The sequence below is a fragment of the Emydura macquarii genome, unplaced genomic scaffold (assembly GCF_026122565.2).
Source record: "Emydura macquarii macquarii isolate MOO-44397 ecotype Brisbane River unplaced genomic scaffold, CSIRO-AGI_Emac_v2 contig_3470, whole genome shotgun sequence".
NCBI classification, from domain to species: domain Eukaryota; kingdom Metazoa; phylum Chordata; order Testudines; family Chelidae; genus Emydura; species Emydura macquarii.
Window position 1 is genome coordinate 6,768,378 of NW_027133607.1, and position 26,869 is coordinate 6,795,246.

General features: G+C 42.6%; 1 protein-coding gene across 8 annotated transcripts in view; it reads left to right on the forward strand.

Annotated features, from left to right (window-relative positions):
• Nucleotides 1-26,869, forward strand: part of EXOC4 (exocyst complex component 4) — a 542,063-nt gene that overhangs the window by 54,264 nt on the left and 460,930 nt on the right. For all 8 annotated transcript variants that reach the window (XM_067534924.1, XM_067534925.1, XM_067534927.1 and 5 more), the window contains exons 6-7: nt 9,684-9,927; nt 21,928-22,105. In XM_067534924.1, the coding sequence (XP_067391025.1) occupies nt 9,684-9,927; nt 21,928-22,105 (422 nt within the window). The remainder of the gene's footprint in view (nt 1-9,683; nt 9,928-21,927; nt 22,106-26,869) is intronic.

The window sequence follows — 26,869 nt, forward strand, 5'->3', positions numbered from 1 at the left end:
GCGCATTTTGAGAAGTACTTCCTTATGTTTGTTTTTGAAGTTGTTGCCTGTTAATTTCATAGGAAGACCCCTAGTTCTTGTGTTATGTGAAGGGATAAATAACACTTATTCACTTTCTCCATACCATTCATAATAGTACAGATATCTATCATATCCCCCTTTAGTCATCTCTTTTCTAAGATGAACAGTCTCAGTCTTTTTAATCTTTCCTCATATGGAAATTGTTCCATACCCTTTATCATTTTTGTTGGCCTTCTCTGCACCTTTTTCAATTCTAATCTATCTTTTTTGAGATGGGGTGACCAGAACAGCGCATATTATTCAAGATGTGGGTGTACCACAGCTTTATACAGTGGCGTTCTATTTTCTATTTTGTTATCAATCCATTTCTTAATGTTTTCTAGCATTCTGCTAGCTCTTCTGACTGCCACTGTATATTGAGTGAATGATTTCAGAGAACTATGTACGACGACTCCAAGATGTTTCTTGAGTGGCAACAGCTAATAGATCCCATCATTTTGAATGTATAGCTGCGATTCTGTTTTCCACTGTGTAGAACTTTGCACTTAATATTAAATTTCATCTGCTATTTTGTTGCCCAGTCACCCAGTTTAATGAGATCCCTTTGAAATTCTTTGCAGTCGGCTTTTAGATTTAACTATCTTGAGAAACTTTATATCATCTGTAAATTTTGCCACATCACGGTTCACCCCCTTTTCCAGATCATTTATGGATATGTTCAACAGAATAGATCCTACTACAGATCATTAGGGGACCCCACTGTTTACCTTTCTCCATTGTGAAAACTGAGCGTTTATTCCTTCCCTTGGTTTCCTATCTTTTTACTGTAAGAGAACCTTTCCTCTTATCCCATGACTGCTTAGTTTGCTTAAGAGCCTTTGGTGAGGGACCTTGTTAAAAGTTTCTGAAAGTCCGAATACACTATAAGTACTGGATCACCCTTGTCTATTTGTTTGTTGACCGCCTCAAAGAATTCCAATCGATTGGTGAGGCATGATTTCTCTTTACAAAAGCCTCATTGACTCTTCTCCAACATATCGTGTTACCATTTTGGCCGCACATCGACTCTAGTGACACCATCACAGGTCCTAATCACATCAGCCACACCATCAGGAGCTCATTCACCTGCACATCTACTAATGTAATATATGCCATCATGTGCCAGCAATGCCTCTCTGCCATGTACATTGGCCAAACTGGACTGTCACTATTCAAACGAATAAATGAACACAAATCAGACATAAAAAATGGTAACATCCATAAAGCAGTAGGAGAGCACTTCAATCTCCCAGACACTCTGTAGCTGACTTGAAAGTTGCCATACTTCTACAAAAAAATTTCAAAAACAGACTTCAGCGAGAAACTGCAGAACTGGAACTCGTATGCAAACTTGACACAATCAGACTGGGTCTGAACAGGGACTTGGAATGGTTCTCTCATTACAAGAAGTAATTGTCACTGTTCAGACATTCTCACCTTCTAATCGATGGTTGTGAATAGGCCTCATCTACTCTAACTGAATGGACTTTGTTTATACCTACCCTCCCCATTGTTCTTTCTTACCTTGGGATGTATATATATACCTCCTATCTGATTTCTGTTTCATGCATCTGAGGAAGTGGGTTGCAGACCACGAAAGCTTATGCCTGCAGAAATTTGTTAGTCTTTAAAGTGCTACAGGATTCTAGTTGTTTTTGCTGTATACAGACTAACACGGCTACCCCCTGGAACTTTTAATTCATCAGTGTATTCCAAAACCTCCTTTACTGGCAACTCATTCTGGAACAATTCCTCAGATATGTCACCTAAAATAATGGCTCAGGTATGAGAATCTCCTTCACATCCTTTTTGTGCAGACGGATGCAAAGAGTTTGTGTAGCTTCTTTGTTAATGGCTTGTCTTCCTTGAGTGCTCCTTTAGCACCTCGGTTGTCCAATGGTCTCACTGTCTGGTTGGAAAGCTTCTGGCTTCTGATGTACTCAACATTTTTTTTGCTTTTAGTTTTTGTGTCCTTTGCTAATTGCTCTTCAAATTCTTTCTTGGACTGCCTTATTATACTTTTACATTTGACTTGCCAGAGTTTATGCTCCTTTTTATTTTTGTCGGATTTCACTTCTAATTTTAAAAGATGCCTTTTTGCCTCTAACCATCTCCTTTACTCTGCTGTTTAGCCATGGTGTCATTTTTTTGTCCTCTTTATTTATTTATTTATTTTTTATTTGGGGTATGTATTTAATTCAAGCCTCTATTATGTTGCTTTTAAGTAGTCTCCATGCAGTTGCAGGTGTTTCACCTTTGTGACTACAGTTCATTTTAATTTCCATTTAATTAGTGTCCTTATATTTGCATAGCTCCCCTTTTTGAAGTTAAATACTACTGTTGTGAATTTCTTTGGCATTTTCCTGGTAGAAAAAGTTAAATTCAGTTATATTATGGTTGCAGTTACCGAGAGGTTCAGCTGTATTCACCTCTTGGACCCGATCCTGTGCTCTGTTTAGGACTAGTTCAAGAATTGCTTCTCCCCTTATAGGTTTCCGGATGAGCTGCTCCAAGAAGCAGTCGTTTGTGATGCCTAGACATTTCATTTCTGCATCTCTTCCTGATATCCAGTCAATCTGAGGATAGATGAAATACCCCATTATGATTGTGTTTTCTATTATTCTAGCCTCTCTAATCTCTGAGTATTTTGCAGTCACTGTCACTATCCTGTCAGGTGTTTGGTAGTATTCCTGTGGGTATACTCTTATTGTTCAATCATGGAATTTCTATCCATAGAGATTCTATGATACAGTTTACTTTATTTGACTCTATTCTTTCTTTCACATATAGTGCCACTCTTCCCCCATCACAATCCACTCTCATTCCTATGTTTTGTACTCTGGTATTACCATGTCCCACTGGTTATCCTTACTCCACCAAGTTCCCATTATACCTGTTATATCACTATTCTTACTTAATGCAGGCACTCCAATTCCCCCATCTTTAAGGCCCTACTTAAATTGTGGGATGATTGTCAAAAAATTGCAGCTGATTTGCAGGCAAGCCATGGAAAACTGCGGAAAAGTAATAATGGACCTTATTATTCGCAGTAATAAAGTCCATTATTCTTTTTCCATGATTTTCTGTTGTTGGGGATTTTCTGGGGCTGAGAGTGGTGACTCCGGCTATTGCTCGCCTGGGACTGAGAATGGGGGCTCCTGCTGTCAAAATTGTAGTGGAAGCCTAATATTGCAGACTCCACAGTTTCAAAAGTTAAGTAGGGCCTTACCCATCTTAGAATTTAGACTTATAGCATTTGTATATCTGCTGCTGTTGAGGTAAGGCAAAGACACTATTCTTATTCAGAAAGCTTCTGGCCATATGTAGTTCTTGGGATGGATACTTCTATTGTCACATGGTAATAGCTTGGGAAAATAACTTCTATATTTCTGGATAGCGTTTTGAACCATGTGAAGAAGACAATCCCCCAAAATCCCATGCCAAGTTATACACTGGGCCCAAAGTTTTGGAATAGGGCTGTCGAATTTTCATTCAGTGCTGTGTAGATGTCACTGCACTGTAGACATACCAGTAAAGTTGGAAGTTATTAATATTGAGTTTCTGCAATGAAGTTCTATCCATGATGAGGCTCTGACTGTATTGGGACCATATTTTAAACATGGCTCCAGTTAAACTGGTATCTAAGAAGGTTTGGCTGGCTGGCTGGTCTGGATGGATCCAAATCATAGGAAAAATATGTTCTAGTTTAGGCAATTAAAGTCATGGCCAAACCATATTAGAAACTGGTTGGCCAAAGAAACCGGTTTAGCTGAAACCGCTTTAGGGTAAGCCAAGTTCATCCAGCAAATCCTTACTTATCTGAGGAGTCCTTGCACATGCTAATAGTTGCTTTGGCTTATGTGAGGCTATTCATGTGAGTAAGCATTTGCAGGATCAGGCCTTAAGTTATAAATCATTTTAGCTGGTGCTCTGTTTAAACAGTTCAGCAAGGTCATGCATTTAGGGACTAGCAATAAGAATTTTTGCTATAAGCTGGGGACTTCTCAGTTGGAAGAGACAGAGGGGGAGAAAAACCTGGGTGTATTGGTTGATCACAGCATCAGTATGAGCCACCAATATGATGTGACCATGAAAAAGGCTAATATAATGCTAGGAGGCATCAAGTAAGATATTTCCAGTAGAGATAGAGGAGTGTTAGTACCCATTATACAAGACTCGGGTGAGACCTCATTTAGAATACTGTGTGCAATTCTGATATCCGAGAAAGATGAATTCAAACTGGCACAGGTGCAGAGAAGGGCTACTGGGATGATCAGAGGAATAGAAAACCTACACTATGAGAGGAGACTCAAAGAGCTTGATTTGTTTAGCCTAACCAAACGAAGGCTGAGGGGAGGTATGATTGATCTCTGTACAAACAACAGAGTGATAAATACTAGAGAGGGAGAGGAGATATTTATGTGTAGGGCCAGTGTTGACACATGAACAAATGGAGATAAACTGGCCATCAAAAAGTTTAGGCTTGAAATTAGATGAAGGGTTGGGAAGATAATTCTCCCCTCTGTCAGATTGGCAGAGTCCTTGGGGTTTTTTCCACCTTCCTCTGCAGCATGGGGCACTGGTCACTTGTAGGTTTAAATTACTGTAAATGGTGGATTCTCTGTAACTTGAAGTCTTGAAATCATGATTTGAGGTCTTCAGTAACTCAGCCAAAAGTTAGCGGTCTATTACAGGGGAGTGGGTGGGTGAGGTACTGTGGCCTGCAATGTACAGGAGCTCAGAGTAGATCACGATGTTGACTTCTGGCCATAAACTCATAGACTTTAATGCAGTGTTGATTGCTGTTAATCAAATGCTGCACCCCATCCCTGAGGTGGTTGTATTACAGGAATGGGTAATTCTCTCCTAAAAAGTCATTTCTGCTGTGATGCCCACAAGCTGGCTTAATAACAAAAAATCTTTCAATTTTAGTTTTTTTAACTTATTATTTAAAATCTTTCCTTCTTCTGCAGTTCTTTGTATGTCCTGTCTTTTTATATAGCTTGTGCCCCAAGGAGCATTCAGTCTCATGTCTGTGTCTTGTACATCAAAGAATCATAGGCTTGGAAGGGACCTCAGGAGGTCATCCAGTTCACCCCCTGCTCAAAGCAAGACTACCCCAATTAATCATCCCAGCCAGGGCTTTATCAAGCTGAGCCTTAAAGAGCTCTAAAGATGGAGATTCCACCACCTCCCTCGGTAGCCCATTCCACTGCTTCACCATCCTCCTAATGAAGAAGTATTTCCTAATATCCAGCCTGGATCTCCTCCACTGCAACTTGAGACCATTGCTTCTTGTTCTGTCATCTACTACCACTGAGAACAGCCTAGCTCCATCCTCCCTGCAATCCCCCTTCAGGTACTTGCAGACTGCTATCAAATTCCCTCCTCACTCTTCTCTTATGCAGACTAAATAAGCCTAGTTCCTTTAGCATCTCCTCATAAGTCACGTGCTCCAGCCCCCAAATCATTTTCATTGCCCTCTGCTAGACCCTTTCCAATTTGTCCACATCCTTTCTATAGTGGGAAGCCCAAAACTGGACACAGTACTCCAAATATGGTCTCTCCAGTGCCAAACAGAGGGGAATAATCTCTTCCCTCGATCTGCTGGCAGTGCTCCTACTAATGCAGCCCAATATGCTATTAGCCTTCTTGGCAATAAGAGCTCACTGTTGACTCGTATCCAGCTTCTTGCCCACTGTAACCCCCAGGTCCTTTTCTGCGGAACTGCTGCCTAGCCCATCGGTCCCCAGTCTGTAGCTGTGCATGGGATTCTTCCATCCTAAGTGCAGGACTCTGCACTTGTTCTTGTTGAACCTCATCAGATTTCTTTTGGCCCAATCCTCCGATTCGTCTAGGTCACTCTGTATCCTATCCTTACCCTCCAGCATATCTACCACTCCCCCTAGCTTAGTGTCATCTGCAAATCTGCAGAGTGTGCAATCCATCCCATCCTCCAGATCATTAATGAAGATGTTGAACAAAACCGGCCCCAGGATTGACCCCTGGGGCACTCCGCTTGTTATTGGTTGACAACTATATATCAAGCCATTGATTACTACCCATTGACCCTGATGATCTAGCCAGCTTTCTATCCACTGTATAGTCCATTCATCCAACCCATACTTTTTTAACTTGCTGATCAGAATACTGTGGGAAACTGTATCAAAAGCTTTCCTAAGGTCAAGATATATTATGTCCACTGCTTTCACAACTTTCAAAGAGCCAGTCATCTCATCATGGAAGGCAGTCAGGTTGGTTAGGCATAACTTGCCTTTGATGAATCTATACTGAGTGTTCCTGATCATCTTCCTCTCTTCCAACTGCTTCAAAATGGATTCCTTGAGGACCTGCTCCACGATTTTTCCAGGGACTGAGGTGAGGCTGACTGATCTGTAGTTCCCCGGATCTTCCTTCTTTCCTTTTTTGAAGATGGGCACTATATTTGGTTTTTTCCAATCATCTGGGACTTCCTGCAGTTGACACGAGTTTTCAAAGATAATGGCCAATGGTTCTGCAATCACATCAGCCAACTCCTTCATCACCGTTGAATGCATTGCATCCAGCCCCATGGACTTGTGCATGCCCAGCTTTTCTAAATAGTCCTGAACCTGTTCTTTCACCAATGAAGGTTACTTACTTTCTCCCCATTCTATGCTGCCCAGTGCAGTAGTCTGGGAGCTGACCTTGTGTGTGAAGACCGAGGCAAAAAGCATTGAGTACTTCAGCTTTTTCCACATCCTCTGTCATTGGGTTGTTTCCCCCATTCATTAAAGGGGCCCACACTTTCCTTGACCACCACTTTTTTGCTAACATATCTCTAGAAACCTTTCTTGTTACCGTTCACAGCTGCAACTGCAATTGTGCTTTGGCCTTCTTTAGTGCTTAACAGATAATGAGTAGAACTAATGAAATAGGTGAACCATATGTATAATATATGGTACACAAAATGCTTAGGAGGCTCTTCGGATGAAAGGTGCAATAAAATGTGAGCTCTGAATGGAAATGTATGCACTAAATGTAACATCCTAATAGCATTGTGATTTAAGTGCATTGTAAGTATCTCCTGTGTTCTCACTGTTTGCCTGATACCTTAAAATACTCATTGTGCTTTGCTAACGTTTCCCCCATAACTTGCACAAATAACACACATTTTAGCCCTGGGAGGTTTTATAAAGAGAATTTAAATTAGCACTGGTTGGTTATGATTGACATAAAAACTCAAGTTATTCTTCTATCTTGACATTTTATCATCTAATAGGATCTGCTCTCAGTGTGTGGGCAATGCTGAGTGTGGAAAAACATAGATGACCAAACTCCTGTAACACAGTGGGCCTGATCTCGTATGCGGGGACAGACTGTAATCTCCGCTGAGCAGATCAGTCAGATCTGAAATTGAAAGGATACCATCAGTATAATATCTGTGCAGGTCATCTGGCACTGGAATAAGTTTTAACTAACCTGTTAAAATAATGCAACATAAATAGCAACAATACAATAAAGAACGTATGAAAATGTGACAGTTACATTGGGCACTTCCTGGGAGATGATGGTGTGCAGTGCAATTTGGAACTTTTTTGTGATGCAGGTCACAAGATTTGTAACTTGCATATGCTCCAAGTGTGCCTCTATAAATGAACTGGCTTAAGTACATTTTAACAGATGTCACGCAAGATTTCTTGGTCTTGCCCTATTTCTGTGACCAGAAGTCCTGTCATGGTCCACAGCAATAGGAGTAGTGGAGCATCGGTCAGAGATCTCATTGAAGGGACTAGATTAATACATTCCCCTCCCCTGTAGGAGATAAAATAAAATCAGAAAGTCCCCTCTTACATTTGATGAATTATGGAGCCTGTACTTGTGTGGTGGTTAAACAAAGGGCAGATGTAACCAGTGGCTTTGCCTAGGACTTTATATGATGTGACAATGGATATATTAATAGAAAATATTAATAGTTATAAGAACAAAAGAGTGGCTATCCTGGGTCAGACCAGTGTATACTGTCTTCCGATAGTGGCCAATGCCAGGTGCTTCAGAGGGAATGAACAGAACAGGAAATCATCAAGTGATCGATCTCCTGTCGCCCAGGTTATGTTATGTTGCCTCTTACTTTCAAGTTGGCTTTTCAGTCTTTTTTACTCGGTTTGTAAAGTAGTAAGCAACCTTTTTCACTTCTTAATTTCAGGAAATAGATGCCTTAACTTTTGCTGTTGCTATAGTTATTGAGGATGTGGGAGCATGGGAAAGGCCAGAGCTGAGATTTCAATGAGGAGGCACCTGTTTGGAACACCCTTTTCTGAGAAACTCTTACTTTGACATCTGCATTCTGACATTAAAGCTAAACTGTTGATGGACCTTTTTTTTTCAGATGGTGTCACCTCCCTGGATAACTCTAGAGCTCTGTGTTCCTTGTGATGTGATGTCTCTGTTCTTTGCCAAGTCCCTTTTGAAGTTTTCTGGTGGTTTATGTGAAGTTTCTTTACATTCTTGGAGGATTTTAGAAGCTTATTTTTAAATGTCTATTATAGAGGAGAATAAGTCACTGGAGTAATTTGTTCTCTGACAGTATGAGCTTGGTTCAACACCATCAGGATGAAACAGCTGTTTAAGTCTCTAATCTCTGTATCAGTAATCATTAAGAAGCTGGAATCTCTTCAGCTGTATACTTCTGATCTGTGTGTTTGTGTACTTCTAATCAAGCTGTTAACAAGCCATGTGGCCATATAGTTCTTTACAATACACTTTGGTTGGATTTGCCTTGAAGACTTTCACTCCATGTTGGCTTTTCAGCACAGCAGTTAAGTGTTTCATCCACTTTTCAACATAGGCACCCTTTTGTTACTGTTCATTATCTGTAAATTAAGAAATGTTGATTAATGAGCATATTTAAAACAAAAACACATTACCCTGAAACTTTGTGTTACAGTCTCCTAGCAACGTCCTCTCAAGATACTCCGTGTTATTTCAAGGGGACTGTATCCAGAGTACCCTTAATTCTCCATCTAGTTTTTCAAACATAATCCTTTTTCTCTTTTACTAAAGGATTCTTATTAAAGAGTGTGAGTCATATCTTCAGTCTCTTGACAGCAGTAATAAAATAGAATAGGATAACATCAAACCATCATTCCATATTGTATAGTAAACTAGAATGCAAAGAGGAAAAGGAAAAGTCCTCTTCTACAAATTCATCAGAAGTTTGTTCTTGCTAAACTAATTGGCTCTCACAGTAAAAAAATTCTCTTCTGTGAAACATGGAAGATATCTGTGTTGGCAGTTCAAGCCTATAATTCTGTTGATCTGTATAGCCTTAAAATGATTATTAATAAAGCTCCTATTTTGTGAATGTGTTAATCATACTAGACTTTAATATACCCTGGAACTTGCAGGTAGTTTACTCCTCCTTGTATATGACCTCTGACTTTGAACTAGTCTACTTAGCAGGCTGCTATGTTTTGTATATAATGAAAAAATCAAGTTGTTTTGTGTTCCAGAGTTTATTCCTGCAGTAGTCCACGATAGGCAGAATTCTGCTGTGACAGGCCAGTTGGAACATTGTATTTGCTTGGTATTTATCTTAGTTTGAGTGGTCTAAACCATTGTTTGGGGGGGGATTGTGATTTCAGTGCGAGAAGTGAGTGTGCTGGAGATTAAGGAAGATATGGAGCTTTATCCAGAGGAGAACAGCACTGTCTTCATGGGGATACTCATCAAAGGGCTGGCCAAACTGAAAAAAATCCCTGAGACCGTGAAGGCCATCAAGGATCGTCTGGAACAGGAGCTCAAGCAGATTGTCAAGAGGTCTACAACGCAGGTGGCAGACAGTGGCTACCAGAGAGGAGAGAGCCTTTCCCAGGAAAACCAGCCTAGGTAGGCACATTTCAAATGCTGAGGCATGGAGTACTGACATTTGCTGCAAAAGTAAGCTGTGGGTTGATACTCCATAGCCACCACTCTCAGGAACATCAGCAAACCTTAGGCTACAGCAGTAATCTCAAAATTTACAAAAAGTGCTCCAGGGACTTGGGAACCTAAGTCCCACTTAGCTCTTTGCAGGTTCAGGTAATACATTTTTAATCATGTTAATCTACCCAGAAGTCTGAACAATGGGCTGAGCAACGTGGTTTTATAAATATGATAGGAATGAATGATCAGCAGGAGCCGATGAGCTCCTAAAACACATGGGCTTTATCTCCATGCTGACCTCCAAAGAATATAAAAAATGAGGTGAGGAATCACCCTCCGATAAGGACAGAGGCAGAATTGTTAATAAACAGAATGATGTGCAAAGTTTTCCATAAGGCATCTCCTGCTCTTAAAAAGTTAATTTAAAATCTTTAAAAAACTAAATGCAATAAAATGTAAGATCCCCAATTAACAGAAATCACATGTAGAGAGTTGGGCAAACCCAGCTAACCTAGATAAATTAGCTACATTTTTAATCAAGAGTCAGTGATGGCTTCTGTCTTAAAAGCCAAAGGTTCTGTTTCTTCTACAAGAGCCAAATTCTTAAAAAAGTTAAAGATGGCTAAAGTATACCTCTCAGCACTGTTTCAGTATTAATAAGGTTTTCAGTGATGGTAGGTTCTTGACCTCAGGACTTGGCGGGTGAAATATTTTTTAGTACATCTTAAACTTGAAAGCTAGAATCAGATATGAATGCCTTTTGGTCTCTTTCATATCCCTGAACTCATTGTCTGTCTTCAGCTACTGCACTTAAAGGATATCCATAAAAATTATTGCTACTGCCAAATAAAATGACTAATGAAAGATGACAGAGAGAAGCCCAAGGGGTCTGAATCTCTATAATGAAGGTTCTTATGGGCAGCTTGCACTAAGCTCATTAGATGTGCACGTAACTTGTAATATCTGTTTTTCCAAGGTTGGGTGGTGGCTGTCAAAAGACTGGCTGGTATTCTTTCCTTTTGAAAAGTGTGATGTCTCCTTCCAGTTGAGCTGGCGGCTAAGTAGTCTGCATTTGGAAATTCTAGAGTAATTCCTTTAGGAACCCCCCATCCATGAGAAAAAGTTATACTTCTGGAGCCCAGCCCTAGAGTTTCCTAATTTGGCAGAGCCCCAGTTTGGATTATGAAGGGAGGTAGTAACTTCAGTTTCACTATTGAATATTTTATTTTTCTGACTATTATTAGCCTAGCCTAGTAAACTCCATTACTTCCATATGTGACTACCTTTTACTGTTCTGAACTATTAATTCACAGTGCTTTGCAGAATGCTCAGTTTTTTTAAAGCCATTTATATACTACTAGATACAGATAATTTTGTGAGTGTATATGGTGAGAGAGACATGCATTTCCTCTGTGAGTTGACCATGATATACCTCAGTCTCACCCTACCCTGAACTCACCTCCAGGGGGCTTGAGCAGTTTGCGGGCACCATAAACCACTAGGGGGCAGTAGGAGTTTCCAATAGTTAGCTGCTCAAGCAGTTGTAGAAACTATCAAAACTATAGACTACAATATAGTTGTGTAGAACGACTGTAGAATCACCACATAGTTGGAAGTGATCTTGGCTTTTCTGCAGCTACACTGTATTGGAAGATTCACTGTCACTGATGTTCAGAACAGTGCTAGAAATATTAAAGGACCCAGGTAGTTTGCATGTGCCCTTGAACAATTATTTTGTGGAGAAAGCGTTCTCATTAGTGAGCAGCTCATTAGATTGTAAATAGTATCTACAGAAATCTCTGACTTGGCTGTGAAGGACAAGGTATAATAAAAGAGTTAGCATTGTATGAGTTTTAGTTGAGAAGTTTGGTAACATTATGACTAATGGACAAAAATGTTGGGCCAGATCCTTGGGGCATGTAAATTGTCACCGCTCCATTGTTTTCAACAGAGCTATGAGGTTTTACATTAATTGAAGATCTGCCTCACTGTGAACAGGCATATTGACTATCTCATTACCAAACCTCCTTACTTGAAGTCATGCAGTCTTTTCCTTCAGAGTCCTTAGGAAACTTCTTCACTTGCCTTTACGTATTCTTGTTGCTGAAGCTTGAACAGCAGAAACAAAATACAACACCAAACCTCAAGTCACCCTGAACTAAGCAAAGGACATGATCATTGGTAAAATGCATGAATTACCATTGGTGACCTCATGCAAGTGTCAACAGTCACTTCCTATGGAATCATTCTCCTTTATTGCCCAGACAGTACGTGTTGCCTCAGGGCATGTGTCACTTTCTGTTGACATGTTTATTGTATTTCGTGGTGAGCGGATGCTGAGAACTTGAACTGACAAACTGTTCAAGCAGCCCTTTGTCATTGCAGATATTTGTTCCGTTTAAGTCACTTCATCCAACTTATGCCTCCCACTTATGCCTTTGGAGTGAATTATTTTTGTGATGCTTTTTGTTGTCTCTTTAACCCATACCGCATTCATTTTGGGCCACCTTGTCTCAAAATGGCCTAAGACATTTAGAAAAGGTCCAGAGAAAGGGCAATTAAAAATGATTAGAGGCTTCAGGGGACTTGACTGCAAGGAGAGCTGGAAAGAATGGGAACTGTTTAGATTGGAGAAGGATGCATTGTAGTTAGTTGGATAAAATGATGACTGTCACATAAAGTGCCAGTTGGGAGCTTCCAATCAGCCCATGTCATTATGTGAGAATAAGAAAGCACAAGTAATTAGGAGAAAATATGAATATCTTTTTGCTCAATGCATAACATTGTTGAGTGTCAACAGGGTGAACAGTCTGAAATTCTGCAAACAAGTTTACTTAATCTTTTCTTATTACATACATAAGAAAATATAAATGAGATGTGTGTGACATCTGTCTATCTTTAACTATCTAATTCAGCCTTACAAAATTGTGCTTGCTTGGGGCAAACAACTTTTTTCGATGGATGATTAAATTATTACTTGCCTTCATTGTTGTCATGGTAATGGCAGGTGACTAGATTTTGTGCCAGGGCTTGTATATTTTCTATTATGTGTGTTTAATTATGAAGGTGCCCAGCAACTTCAAATTAAGATTGCCTTTAGTTTTTCATGCAAAGCAGGGTATAAACTGCTTAATCAAATATGAAAATGCCCAGCCCTTGCAAATTCTGCCTCCCTGTCATATTTGGTGCCTTGGTTCTCTGGCTTCTGCCCTTACCAGCTCCTCACCCTTTGCCTCCTCACTTGTGCCTGCTATAGTGAGCAGACCTAAAAAGGTCCATCAAATTGAGGCTCAGCTCTTCCAAGCCTTAGGAAGTCTATCGATGGAGAAGCGGCCTATCTATCAGAAATAGACGTTCTGTTTCCCAGGATGGATGAAAGTTGATGATTTTTAAGTTAAATAAAGCTCACTTTTAAAACATAAACCTATTTAAAATTAAATTTGAAATTGACAATCTAGAATAAGGCCTTAAAATCATTTTAAAGTAAAATGAAGTGATACTTGTTTGCTGCCAAAGTTTTAAAGACAGTCAGAACACTAAAATGGTGGAAGTTGCTGGCTAAGCACCAGGAACCAGAGTTTTTTCTAAGTGCTAAACCAGCTTCTGATAGCACTAGCCTCTTCTGCAGATGCAGAGAGAATATTTTCTTCAGTTTATTGAACTTGTTCAGTTCATTGACTAGTTCGCTCAAAGTTGAGAAACTCACTGGGAGTTGAAAAAGCTGGAAAGCTTGTTCGAGTGCTTGCTCATGTCCATTCTCAATTTGGTGTGTGCGCCACATACACCTGTGCTGAAATTTTCCCCCCTAGTGTGATATCCTTAGAGTCGGCTCTAGATCTCTCTGCAGCAGCGCGTGTATGTGCTAGTATATAGGGCACTGCCAGCCCATCTCCCTCTCATTTACTTCTTATTGCCTGTGACGGTGCAGCAGCGCTCATGCTATGGCAAGTTTCTTCCAACCTAGTGGACTCGTTTTCTTCGTGTATATAGTTTTAGTTTTACAAAAAAAAAAAAAAAAAAAAAATGGTTAGATAGATAGAAGATAGTTAGTTAGTTTCAGTTTGCCCAGAGATGAGGCGTGCCCAGATCTCTGGGTTTCAAACTCCACCCTTCTTGTAAAAAGCCTATGCCAGTCAACGACCCACACCTGAGCTGTTTAAAGTGTTTGGGAGAGGCTCGCGTGCAGAAGAAATGCAGAATTTGTAAACGTTTCCAGCCCCGTATCAAGAAGTACTGGGACATTAGACTAAAGGTGCTTTTAATGGAGTCGATGCTTAGGCCAACATCAGAGCCAGGCTGTTGGATTCAACACCGAGTACGTTGGCTTTGGCGCAGAGCGCCCTTCTACCCCCGGTGTCATTGTCTTCCCGGCACTGATCGACATCACTGGTGCCAAAGAAGAAACCAAAGACAGCACACGCTGGACGAGGATGCTCACTGTCACTGAGGAAGGTCAGGAAAAGCATGGGAGACCAAGCGAGACCCATGTCTGGCGGCCTGTCTCTGCAGATCCTTGAGATGGATGTCCTCACACATCTGGGGTTCGAGTCCTAACCCGACCCCGTTGCTGACTCCTGGGAATGGCAAGAGCCTTGGCACCTAGTGATTCCCACCACACTGGAGGCTTTCCAAACCATGAAAGATCTCTTGGCCACCCCTGTGCCCTGGACGCCTGGAGAAAGAAGGCCCTGGCACCGGGACCAAGTACCACCTTAATCCATGGGGCCTTCGAGGGGGAGGCCTGTGATGAGACCTCCACAGCATTTACCGCCACTGAGGCATTTGTTTCCGATCCACCAGCAGTCTCTGGACCTGCGGTGCCGGTCTGTAGAATGACATCATGGGTAGTCAGACTTCTGACTCGAGTCCCTCAGCACCAGTCTACGGAGGGACGACACACTGGTCCCTTGACGCTGTTGGTCTCCTGAGCCCCGGCACCAGTCCTTGGGCTCCTGGCACAGTTCTCCATCTTCCCAGTCCCGGTCTCTGAACCCATACAGGAAGCCCAAGGAAAAGAGCCAACTGTGAGATGCTCAGGTTCCCCCCACCACTCCCCAGCATCAGAGCACCCACACTCCCGCTACAGTGCAGAAGGGCAGCCGCTTCGGCACCTCCCTGGTCACCGAGGCACAGTTCGGACTTGGCGGAGGAGGAAGTGATCCTGCCCAAAAGACATTGCTGCGGGTTGCCCCATGGCACCCCCAATGGGAATATGGCCTCAAGGCCAATGGACCAGGCCATGGCAGTTTTGGAACCTGTGGGGTTTCCTCCTGACCATGGGTTCCCAAGGATATTCCCTGTCTGGAGCCTCGTTGCCACAGTCATCGGCGGCTATTCATCTGGCACTGACCCTGGATGTGGAATCTGACCAGGAGGAGGTTCTTTCAGCGGACCCAGAAGGGGTTACCCTGGCTAGGGAAGACTACCTTGATCCTCTGCCCCTACCAGCCTCCTCCTCACCTGATGAAGCCATGGCAGGACCTTCCACTATAATCCCACTTGACGACTTCAAGGCTCACCAGGAGCTGCCCAAATGGGTGGCATCGAACATAGGCTCAAGGTGGAGGAGCTAAAAGAACCTGTGGATGACCTGTTTGGCATCCAGGGTGGCCTTGCCCGGTCCATGAGGGTGTGGTGAAACTTGCAAAGACCCTGTGGCAGACCTTGCCTCCCTGCCTCTGATCCCACAAATGTACTTGTACACCCACCCCTCCCCAGGGTCATTGGTAGTAACAGCAGCCAATGAAAGGGACAGGCAAGGGCAGGCGAGTTCTATCCCAAAAAATAAGGATGCAAAAAAGCTGGGACTCTTGGTCAAAAGTTTATTCCACTGCAAGCCTGCAATTGCGCATATCTAACCAGCAAGCCCTGTTGGGCAGACATGATTTTAACATCTGGCAGTCATTGGAGGAATTTTTGGACTCCCTGCCACAAACTGTCAGACAGGAATTTGAGGATGTTGTAGGTGGTAGCTAGAGCTTCGCTTCAGGCAGTTCAGATGCGTCAGTCAGCGGTCAGAAACATGGCATCTGCGGGGTCAATGAGAAGGGCATTGTTGCTCCAATCATCTGGCCTCTCGTCGGAGAGTCTATCCAGGACCTCCCCTTTACTGGGGCAGCTCTGTTCGCCAACTAGATGGACTCCAGGCTACACAGGCTGAAGGACTCCATGGCTACATTATGTCCCCTGGGTCTGTATACTCCATCGTCTGCCAGAGGCATTTCAAGCCCCAGCAGCCGCTGAGATTTGTGGGCCAGCCTAGAGGAGACTCCTACAAGAGAGAAAGTGGGGGCCATAAAAAGGGCCAGGGCCAGTCCCCGGCGGTGGCTCCTTAATTGGGCTCGAGCCGTTACGACCCTGAGGGCAAACAGGCCTTTTGAAGGTGCACCTGAGGGCGACCTACCAGCCATTTCCCAGGATCCAGATTTCCTATTGTTTTCACACCGCCTCGCTCCTTTCCTACTGGCCTGGACTACCATAAACTGGACCATTAGGTACTCAATACAGTCGCAACCGGGTATACCCTTGAGTTTACCTCACTCCCACCTTCCCCATCCCTCTTCAGTGACACTTCTCACAAGCAACTTCTCATCCAGAAGGTACAAGCCTTCTTACGAGTGGAAGCTGTGGAAAATTTTCCTCAAGAACTGAGGGGGAAAGGTTTTTATTCCCAATACTTTATAATCCCAAAGGCAAAAAGAGGCCTGAGATCCATCCAGGACCTATGAGGCCTCAGCAGATACCTCAAGAAGTTTGAAGTTCCGCATGGTCTCTCTAGCCTCCATCATCCTTTCTCTGGATCCAGGTGTCTGATACGCCGCCCTCGATTTAAAGGATGCCTATTTCCATTTCCATTTCTCCATCTTCTATAGCCACAGGGGAGGTCCCTACGCTTTGTGGTCAGCAAGCAGCACTGTCAGTTCGTAGTGCTCCCCTTTGGCCTACTCACCTCCCTATCATGGTGGACAAAGCTGCATCATGTGATGAGAGGGGTACCTTTCACGGCTCCATGGCAAACATTGTTGCTGGTATCGGACACTGCGGATTTAGGGTGGGGGTTCACCTTGATACCATCAAAACCCAGGGCCTGTGGGTCAGGGACGAACTGGTGTTGCCTATCAACGTTCAGGAGTTCAGGGTAATCTAACTGGCATGCGAAGTGATCCAGCCTCAACTCTCTGGCATGGTGGTTCAAGTACTGATGGACAATACAGCCTCAAATACGATATCAAAAGGCAAGGGGGGCCAGGACCTTTGTCAAGAGGCCCTTCATCTATGGAGCTTCTGCATGGCTCACGACATTCACCTGGAAGCTGAGCACCTCCCAAGGAATATGAATGCCTTAGTGGATCGCCTCAGCAAGACCTTTTTCTCTTGCGACAAGTGGTCCTACACCTGGAAGTGGTCATCCTCATCTTCCAGAGTGGTGCGTTCCCTGAGTGCACCTACTTGTCAATGGGAGGAACACGAAGTGTGAGCAGTTCTGCTCCCTGCAGGGACTAGATGCTGGCTCGCTGACCAATGGATTCCTTCTGTCTTGGTCGGACGGCCTTGTGAGCCTGATCCACAAGGCCCTCATTAAAATCAAGAGAGACAGGGCATGGGTCATCTTGATAGCCCTAGCATGGCTGTGCCAGGTCTGGTTCGGGATGCTGCTCAATCTGTCCATAGCCTGTTCTTGGACGCTTCTGTCACAGCCGGATCTTCTCTATCAGGACCATGGCCAGCTGACTCATCAGCTCTTCACAATGTCTCCCTGTCTAAAGCTTCTATCCAAGCTATTTTGGATTACTTGTTCCATCTGCCTTGTCATCAATCAAGGTACACCCGGCCTTTCATCCCCCTGTACAAGGCAGAACAGTCTTCTCACATGAGATGACAGCCAGATTCCTCAAAGGCCTGGAACAGCTCTTTATGCCTGTGCGGGGCCCAATGTGACCGTAACTTGGTCCTCTCCAGGCTTACCAAAGGACTACCCTTTGAACCCCTGGTGTCCTGTTCTCTTCTACATCTGTCCTGGAAGATGACATTCTTGGTGGTGATCATATTGGCGAGACAAGTTTCGGAGATCAGGGCTCTGACCTCTGAGCCTCCTTACAGTCTTTTACAAGGACAAGGTCCAACTGCAGTTGCACCTGGCTTTCCTGCCAAAAGTGATATCTCAGTTCCATATCAACCAGGCTATTTTCCTACCTGTCTTCTTTCCAAAGTCCCACAACTCCAATGAGGAGAGGCGACTACTCACACTCTATGTCAGGAGAGCCCTAGTTTTTTACACCGATAGGACTAAACCTTTCCGCAGGTCCACGCAGCTCTTCGTTGCAGTCGCTGAGCGGATGAAAGGGCTGCCGGTGTTATCCCAGAGAATTTCGTCCTGGATCACAGCCTGAATCTGGGCTTGCAATGAGCAGGCGGGCATCACACCTCCAGCTTCACTCATGGCTCACTTGTCTAGCACGCAGGTGCCCTCGGCGGCCTTCCTGGCTCAGGTCCCAATCCAGGACCTCTGTAGAGCCACTATCTGATCTTCAGTGCATACTTTTGTGTCCCACTATGCCATTACGCAGCAGACCCAGGATGATGCTGGCTTTGACAGAGTGATGTTGCAATCCACATGTCCATAAACTCCTGCCCACCTCCAGGGATACTGCTGCTAAGTCACCTAATTGAGAATTGACATGAGCAAGCACTTGAAGAAGAAAGAACGGTTAAGTACCTTTTGTAACTATTGTTCTTCGAGATGTGTTGCTCATGTTCATTCCACAACCCATCTTTCTTTCCCACAGTTGGAGTTTCCAGCAAGAAGGAATTGAGAGGGAGGTGGGATGGTGTTAGGGCTCCCCTGCCCCGTCCTCTCTTAGTTCCCAGACACAGTTCACTGGAAAGCAACAGTCCAGAGTCCAATCTGCAGGCACTCCACGAAGGGTTTATTGAGGGTTATGTTGACAAGCTTAAGACCATAACCGTATTCAAGCCTTTCACACCTGTTGGGCTTATTTCTTTATACGCTGATAGAGTTTCCTTCTCCCCCAATCTTAGTTCTGTACACCCACAGAACTCCCTCTTTCCCTGAGCATGGTTCCATACGCTGGCACAATCCCTTCTTCCCATCCTTCTTGATAGCCCCCCTCCCGACCCCCCCCCCCTCCCCGGTTCCACGTCTTCTAATATATGGTCATGTTCCATTTTGAGGGGTCTGGGTCTGTGGGCTTTAGTACAATCCCTTTTATACCCCATGGGAGGGGCAGGGAGCAGTGTCACATCTTGGCCATGGTCAGTTTATGGCCCTATGTTTGTTTGTTTTTAACACCTCCCTTCACGTCCCTTGCTTTCCCAGCCAGTTGCTTGGTTTTGCTCTGACATCTGTCTTGAAGAGGAGTCAGAGCTTTCCCTCATTTGTGCATTCATATATTACACCTTCACTATGCCTTGAAACATTTTGACTGCATCCCTTATTTTTTTCACAGTAATAAAGAAAAACCCATTTAATTGCAGAGAGGCAAGAGGAGAGGAACACACTATGTCTTTGTTATTTGCTAACATGTATAGCTCAGAGACTTTGACTTTCAGGCAGGCCCAGAGGTCCAGAATCCCATCTCAAGCAAATACACAGGCCTAAATACTTACACAAACTTACATTATATACTTATATCCTAACAGCTGGCAGTGCCCTATGTATTGGCGCACACATGCACCACTGCACAGGGCGCTAGAGCTGGCTCTGTGGTTACTTGTAAGAGAAAAATTTCTTGTGGTGCGCATACACACCTACTTGAGAATGGACAGAGGAACACATCTTGAAGAAAAAGTTACGATAAAGGTTTTTTATTCATAGATTGGAAGAAGAAAAAGAATAGTTGGGATAGGATGACATCTACTAGTTCTAAAATCTTGACGGTCATGGTGACCAAAACCAATCAATTCAATTCACTAGTTGCTGTTAATATGGCCTTTGTTTAATAAAGAAGCTAGTTTTTAAATGCCAAACATTTTAATTCTGATTAGGTATCAGGAAAAACTTTCTAACTCTACGGGTTAGAATAGAGCTTAAAATATTCTAAGCTCTAGAATAGGCTTCTAAGGGAGGTTGTGGAATCCCATTCATTGGAGGTTTTTAAAAACAGGTTGAACAAACACCTATCAGGGATGATCTAGGTTTACTTTGTCCTGCAACAGTGCAGGGGGCTGGACTTTTAATGACTTCCTGAGGTCTCTTTCAGCTCTATGTTTCAGGTTTGATAAACTTACTGTTTACTGTCTTATGTATCCAGTTTAATTAAGGTTATTTTTATTAGTAAAATAAAACCATCTTAAAATGCTGTTTTTGTGTATTTTAATTAAATTCCAATTTCCATTCAAAAGCAGTTTGACACAAATTATAAGTAAAAAATTAATCATCTAGTAAATAAGAAATGCATCAGTCACTGTTTTCTAACATAAACTGAATGTAAAAATGAAGAATCTGAATGTTAAGCTATAAAATTGCTTAAGTTATACACTGGTTCTGTGTGTGTGCGTAAAATGTATGTTAAACATTATAATTGATGAAATAAATGTGTATAGATATAGTGTGTCTTCCTGGTTTGCAGAAAAAAGAACCAAATCATGTAAAAGCTATATTTAGTTGCAAATCAACATGTTTTAATGGTTAGCAACCAATACAAATGTATGATTCTATGATTTCCCCTAAAACGGTTCTTATTGGTTGCTATATGCATTCTGTGCCGCCCAGTGCAGCAGTCTGGGAGCTGACCTTGTCTGTGAAGACAGAGGCAAAAAAGGCATTGAGTACCTCAGCTTTCTCCACATCCTCTGTCACTAGGTTGCCTGTCCCATTCTGTAAGGGGATTCTGTAACAGTATTTCTGTTCTACATTGTCCGCAGGCCGTAACTTATACCTACTACTAATTTGTGGGCATTTCCATAATATTAAAGATGAATGGAAAAGCTCCTGGTCCCACAAAATGGAACTGCCTTGTAGTACAGTATTTGTTATTTTGTTCCATCTGAGAAAGGCCAGAGCTGCAAATTTCAGACCAGGGTCCAGAGTTGAACTTTTCTGTTATTTATAAAGGTATTTGAGTCTGGGATCTGGAACAGATCATTATTCAAAGGGGGGGACAGCAATGAAAGTTCAGTTCAAGATCCAAACTTCCTAAAGGGCAGAGTTGTTTTAATGAGGCACTTTGTTTCAGTCCATCTCTATTTTTAGTGTAATGTACAGAGAAGCCCTAGACCTGTCATACCGTGCTTCACTACCTTCCTAGACTTGTCCATTCATTATTTTCAGTGTAATCTAAAAGCTTTTCTAGTTCACTATCTGAGCTCTATATTTGACACTGGTAATGTGTGTTAGCTGCACACCCTGTCTGAGAACTCTGGCAATTTCCCATGTGGTTCTTAAGTTAGAGGGATACATTTGAAGGATTACATTATATAGTAAGCCACGTGGAATAGACATTTCTGTTGTTAACATCCTTCTTTTACCCTTTGTGTTTGTGCAGTAAGGTCAAGAGAAGGTTTTTGTCTAGCCACAAAATAGTTACAGGCTTTTGCACGGCCCATTAATTACAATAATCGGGCAGTAAAGAAGCCATAAAAATAGATAATGTGCTGTACATTTAGATGAGGTTATAGCCATAACACCTTATGTGTAATAATAAAATGTTGTTGATTGACACAGCTGATAAGCTCTGATACCTCTGGTTTCTGATCTTTCATGTAGGGTTTTTAAATTCTTCCATATCATTCATCCCAAAATCCAAAACTCTTGAGTACTGTATTACATTCAGCTTGTGTCTGGAAGTAAATGAGACTTACATTCTTCCTCGGTTTAAGAGAGGGGGGAAGAAGGCTGATAATCCCCCCATCCCCCAGTCTGTCCATCTAAAGTACTTGTATGGCCTCCATTACCATATTATCAGAATGCTTTATGGTCTTCAGTGAACTTGTGCTCCCTTCTAGGTTACTTTTGGAACTGCTCGAACTTCTCTTTGACAAATTCAACGCTGTAGCTGCTGCTCACTCTGTGGTCCTGGGACATCTTCAGCAGACTGTGGCCTCTCCATCCAGTCTATATGATGGTGATATCAAATTGTACGACATGGCAGATGTGTGGGTGAAGATCCAGGATGTTTTGCAGGTAAGGATCTCTCAAACAGTCATGCCTCAATTTAAAATAGCAATTTCTGATGACAGAGGGCAGAAAATTCATTCATACAGAGGCTCAAGAAGCATCTGTGCTGGAACTTGTCTTTATTGTTGGGTAAATGTCTGTGTTGTTATAATGGACTGCTAGGTCCAAAAGCGCATAAAACCCACCAATCAATGTCATCTTTGGCTTCATCTTCACGGTACGTGGAGAGGTGACACAAAGTTACCTGCCAAGTTACCAAATGATGTTATCAAACGCTTTCAAATAGTAACGTTTTACTCAGTGTTGTTACCTTGTCACATCTTTCTGTCACATAGAATGTCACAACTGAAACCACCTGTCTCCTTATGTCATCATGTCTTCCTTGCAGTCAGCGGAGACACTCAGGCTGGGGCTGCTGCCAGCATATTTTCTCTGAAGACTCCTCCACTTTTGTTCTAAATTGTGGTGTACTCTGCTGTACCTTTCCTGTTCTGCTCTACAGAGCTTTTTATACAATGGTCAGGACTGAAGTAGCTGAAGAATTTCCAGTAGTGCACTGAGCAAAGTGACTCCTACCTGTCACATGTTTGTTCTCGTGTCTTCTCCCCAGGAAGAGAAGCATGTGCTGTGGGGTATTTTGTTTCAGAATTTACATATATAAGAAACACCCTTCCCCCCCACGCACACATTGCTATATATTTGCTAGAAAAGGCCAGGTCAAGTAAGTGCAGCTTTCACTTGCAGCAGAAAGTGGAGAGGTTTGTGATGGTCCCTGGGGGAGTTCATACCATGGTCCTGGGCTGGCCTGTCCAAGAAAATTGTGTCTTCTGCACAGACAAGCTTTACCCTTACTGTAGAAAGTTCCACATCTTATTTTTGTTGTTGTCCTGTTTAACTGCACAGTGGCGTGTGAGAACTGTTCCTACATATATGAGTATCGATAACTGTGCACATATCATGTAAGTGACTTATTAAGTAGTTCTGAATGGCTTACCAGTTCTTCGCCAACTAATCTCTTTTCCCTGGACCTCTTTCTAATTCCTTAGGCAGATTCAATGTTCAATAGAAATGTTTCTTTCTCTCCCAGATGTGGATTTTAACCCTCCTTCCCTTTATTATCATACCTGCTCAAACCTCAGATGGGGAATATTCAGCCTCAGGCTGGTGACAGTCACAAATTTTAAAAACCTTGTGCAATTAGAGCTGACTGGAACATGTTAGAGACAATGATTAAGCTTGTGGCCTAGAGTGCCTAGTTCATGCTCTAGCCATGCAACTGACGTACCTAAGTGCCGTGTTTTATAAGGTTATCAAGATTACCAGAGACAAACGGCCTCCTAAATTACGGGAGCAGTTTGAAGGGTGCTTTAAGACACTAAGGCGGCTCGTCTATATCCCCTTTTAAGACAGAATGTAAGGCTTGGAAATGTTAACTTAGAAAACTTAGCAAACTTCCTAGAAAAATTTGACAGGCTTACTCAGATTCTTAACCATTTAATAGCCTTTATTTATTAACTTGCTACAACTACTTAAATTGAACCTTTCTTTTACTGATTCATTTTTGTTTTTTATGATTACAAACAACAAAAATTGAATACAATGATTACATTCTAGACACAACACTTACTAATACAACAACTAGTAACTTAAACAAATTATTTTACTACAAATCTTATTCCCTTATTCTGTTACAAACTCTCAAAACACACATAAAACTAAAAAAAAAGAAAACAACTAACAATTATAAAGCATGTACAAAAAGCAGTTATTCCAACAGTTTCAATCACAATCACTCCTGGAATGCAAGTAGAGTTATTGCTAGTTTTACATTCACATTCACTACTCACCACATACAGAGATGAACTCAGCTGCAGCAAAACAACAAATATTTTATGACCTGGTCTTTTTATTTAGAGCTCTATTTTTTATCCAGGTGGAACCTCTATCGTATTCACACCCAGGTTATCATCCGCAGGACAAGTCCCAACGGGTTATCAGCCCAATTACAACAGGTTGGAGAGAGACAGGATGGCTGATCAGACCCTCTTGCAGGCATGATTCTGGTGTACCCTTGGGGAGGCTCGGTGGTCCTCACGACACGGCTCTCTCATTTTTGCTTTGTCTGACAACCCTTTTATCTCCGCTCCAGCCTATACGTCCGCCAAACCAATTACGGGCATTTTCTACGTCACATTGTCGGTCCCTACTTGAGGAATCCCTAGGCCAGGAGTTTATCCTTGACCAGGTGTAACTTGCCCATTAAAAGTTGCCAAATATGGGCCTGGAACTGCTGGGTTCACAAGTTCCCCTTATTTCGAATTTAATCGGTCATTTTTCGGTCAGGCCAGGGTTCTTTGCTGCCTTTGAGTTTTCTCCCACATGTGGCTCATAACTCATACTTTCTTGTCTCAAAACTAACAACTTCCCCTTATCTATTACAGAAATAACTAAAAACAACTACAAAAATAATTGGTTACAAAACCTTAAAGCACAATTAACAACTCTCAATAGATTCTTTCATTTATCACATATAAATTGGTTACTTGTTCCTTTCTCAACATGGACTCGGGGCACACACACAATACAATGATTTTAACCCGTTATGACAGCAACTATTGTCCTTGACGGCCAAAAAGCCTTTGAGTTTTGGCAGTTCTGTCAGTCTCACTCTAGGGAGCAGAGGCCCAGGAGTGAGAATCTTGCAAAATGTTACCTTCAGTGAAGCAGAATTACAAGGCAAGTAATTTTCCCTCATTGGCAAGAGGTTGTGATGGTTGCATCCTTCAAGAGTGGGGAAGTCATGAGTGCGTTATGCTGGTTATTCTGAACTAAAACTGAGAAAACCTTTATATTGGACAACCCACATGCAACCCCACTGCACACACACATTGAGTGTCTCCCCTACGTGATGGAAGAATCAAATTGAGAGAGCTTTAAACATTGTTATTGGGACTCTTTCTTGTAATATTCCACCTGTGAAACTTAGTCGTTAGAAGCCTGACTGTGCAGAGGTCAGAGGGAGCCATAAATCCCTCCCAGAAATGACCTAAAATAGCTTTTTTATACATAAAAATGACAGCAATTCAAACTCTATAATCTTGTGCCTATCCAGGGCTGGAAATAGGTGAAGGGTTGCTGTGAGTAGCTGGGACTCTCCTCTATTTCTATTTGTATGGAGCTCCTGTTTCTTGAATTGCAGGGGCACAAGCATAGGCAGCTGGTGAAAATGTTCTTTGTGGTGGCTAGGCGCATGGGCTGGGGGGAGATTGCCACCTCAGTGCACGTGTGGGGAGGAGTCTGCTTTCTGAGGGGTGTCTCAGGCCCCTTCTCCAATGTGTTTGGGGGTCGCTGTCTTTATCCCAGACCTTTGTGACGAGAGGGCCCCTAAGGTGGGGCTTAGAGGGTGAGCCTGCCCCACACTCACCCTGCCGCAGCGGTTCCTGATCCCTGCCACTGTCCGTTGGCTTGCGCTGCTTGCAGCTGAAGGGCTTGATTCTGCACACTTCAAGAAGGCAAGACTCTCACTGTCTTCAGAGGGACTCTTCTGCTAGTAGAGTAGGATGAGACATGGTTTAAAAACCCTTTAAGATAAATATCATTTAATTCTCTTTTTAAGCATCTGGCGCATTAATTCTAATTTGTAAAGTTTTGGACAACACGGTGAGGTTTGGAAATCTTCCTTTCATCCCTGCTAAAAAAATGAGAAGTTTCTTACCTCTGGGCACCTCATATATGAGGCCGTTCTTAATGTTCAGGTCAAATCTTAGTTTGAACAACTTGGCAGTGGTGTCCTGTCATTTATTTTATTTGTCACTGTTTTTAATTTAATGCCAAACCAAATGAAGTAAAATAGGGCATATAAAAGGAGTGGGTGGGGGTGGGGAAGCCAGGAATGGAGAGGATAAATAACAGTGATCTAGTCACCTACCTGGCCTTGTGGTAGTTTGTGTGCAGACCCTGAAGACAGCCAGGCAGGGAACCCTGCCCTATATGGACTACAAGTTGCAGGTAGTTTTGATGGTGTGCGTGTGTAGGGTGGCCGGGAGTGAACCAGAACTGGCAGGCAGAGAGAGCACTGTGGCTATTTCTGACATGCTGGAGCATAGCGATGTCCGGTATTTTAAGATGCTGGAGCAACACTCCATACCACTCCAGAAGCACTACACCTCTGCGGCAGACATAGATTTGGGGGACTGAGCCCCTCCACCCAAACCACCTGCTGTGTATGGTTGTAAGACAGTGGACTTTAAAGTTGTGACACTTTTACTGGCCTATGACTAAATTGTGCCCATCCTGGTTCTTGAGCAGCGATAATTTAAGGATTGAAATTCCACATTTTTGGGAGGAGGAAGAAGAAACATTTCTCTGGCAAGTTCATTTTTAAAAGCAATGTTTGTTTAAAGGGTTTAGGAAGGATGGAAGACATTGTGAGAAGGCGGATTAGTGGCAGAAGTGAAGTCAGGTAATGCAGTCAAAGATGAATGACCTGCATTAATGCCTATGCAAGGTATCACATGCCTCTTCAATTTTTCACATAGATAACACATACTCTTATAGCATGTTTGTGCATCTTTTTGTCTACATGCATGCATACATATGTACATTTGTACGTATATGTTGTGGTGGAGAGTCATCCTTGTGAAAAATGTAAGACAGTTTTAATTTTGTCTATCAGCTCAAATGACCTGACTTGTTTTTCTCTAGATATATGAATGCTTCCCAGAAATATTCACTGTTAATGCTTTATGCTATTATGTGTGTGACATAAAG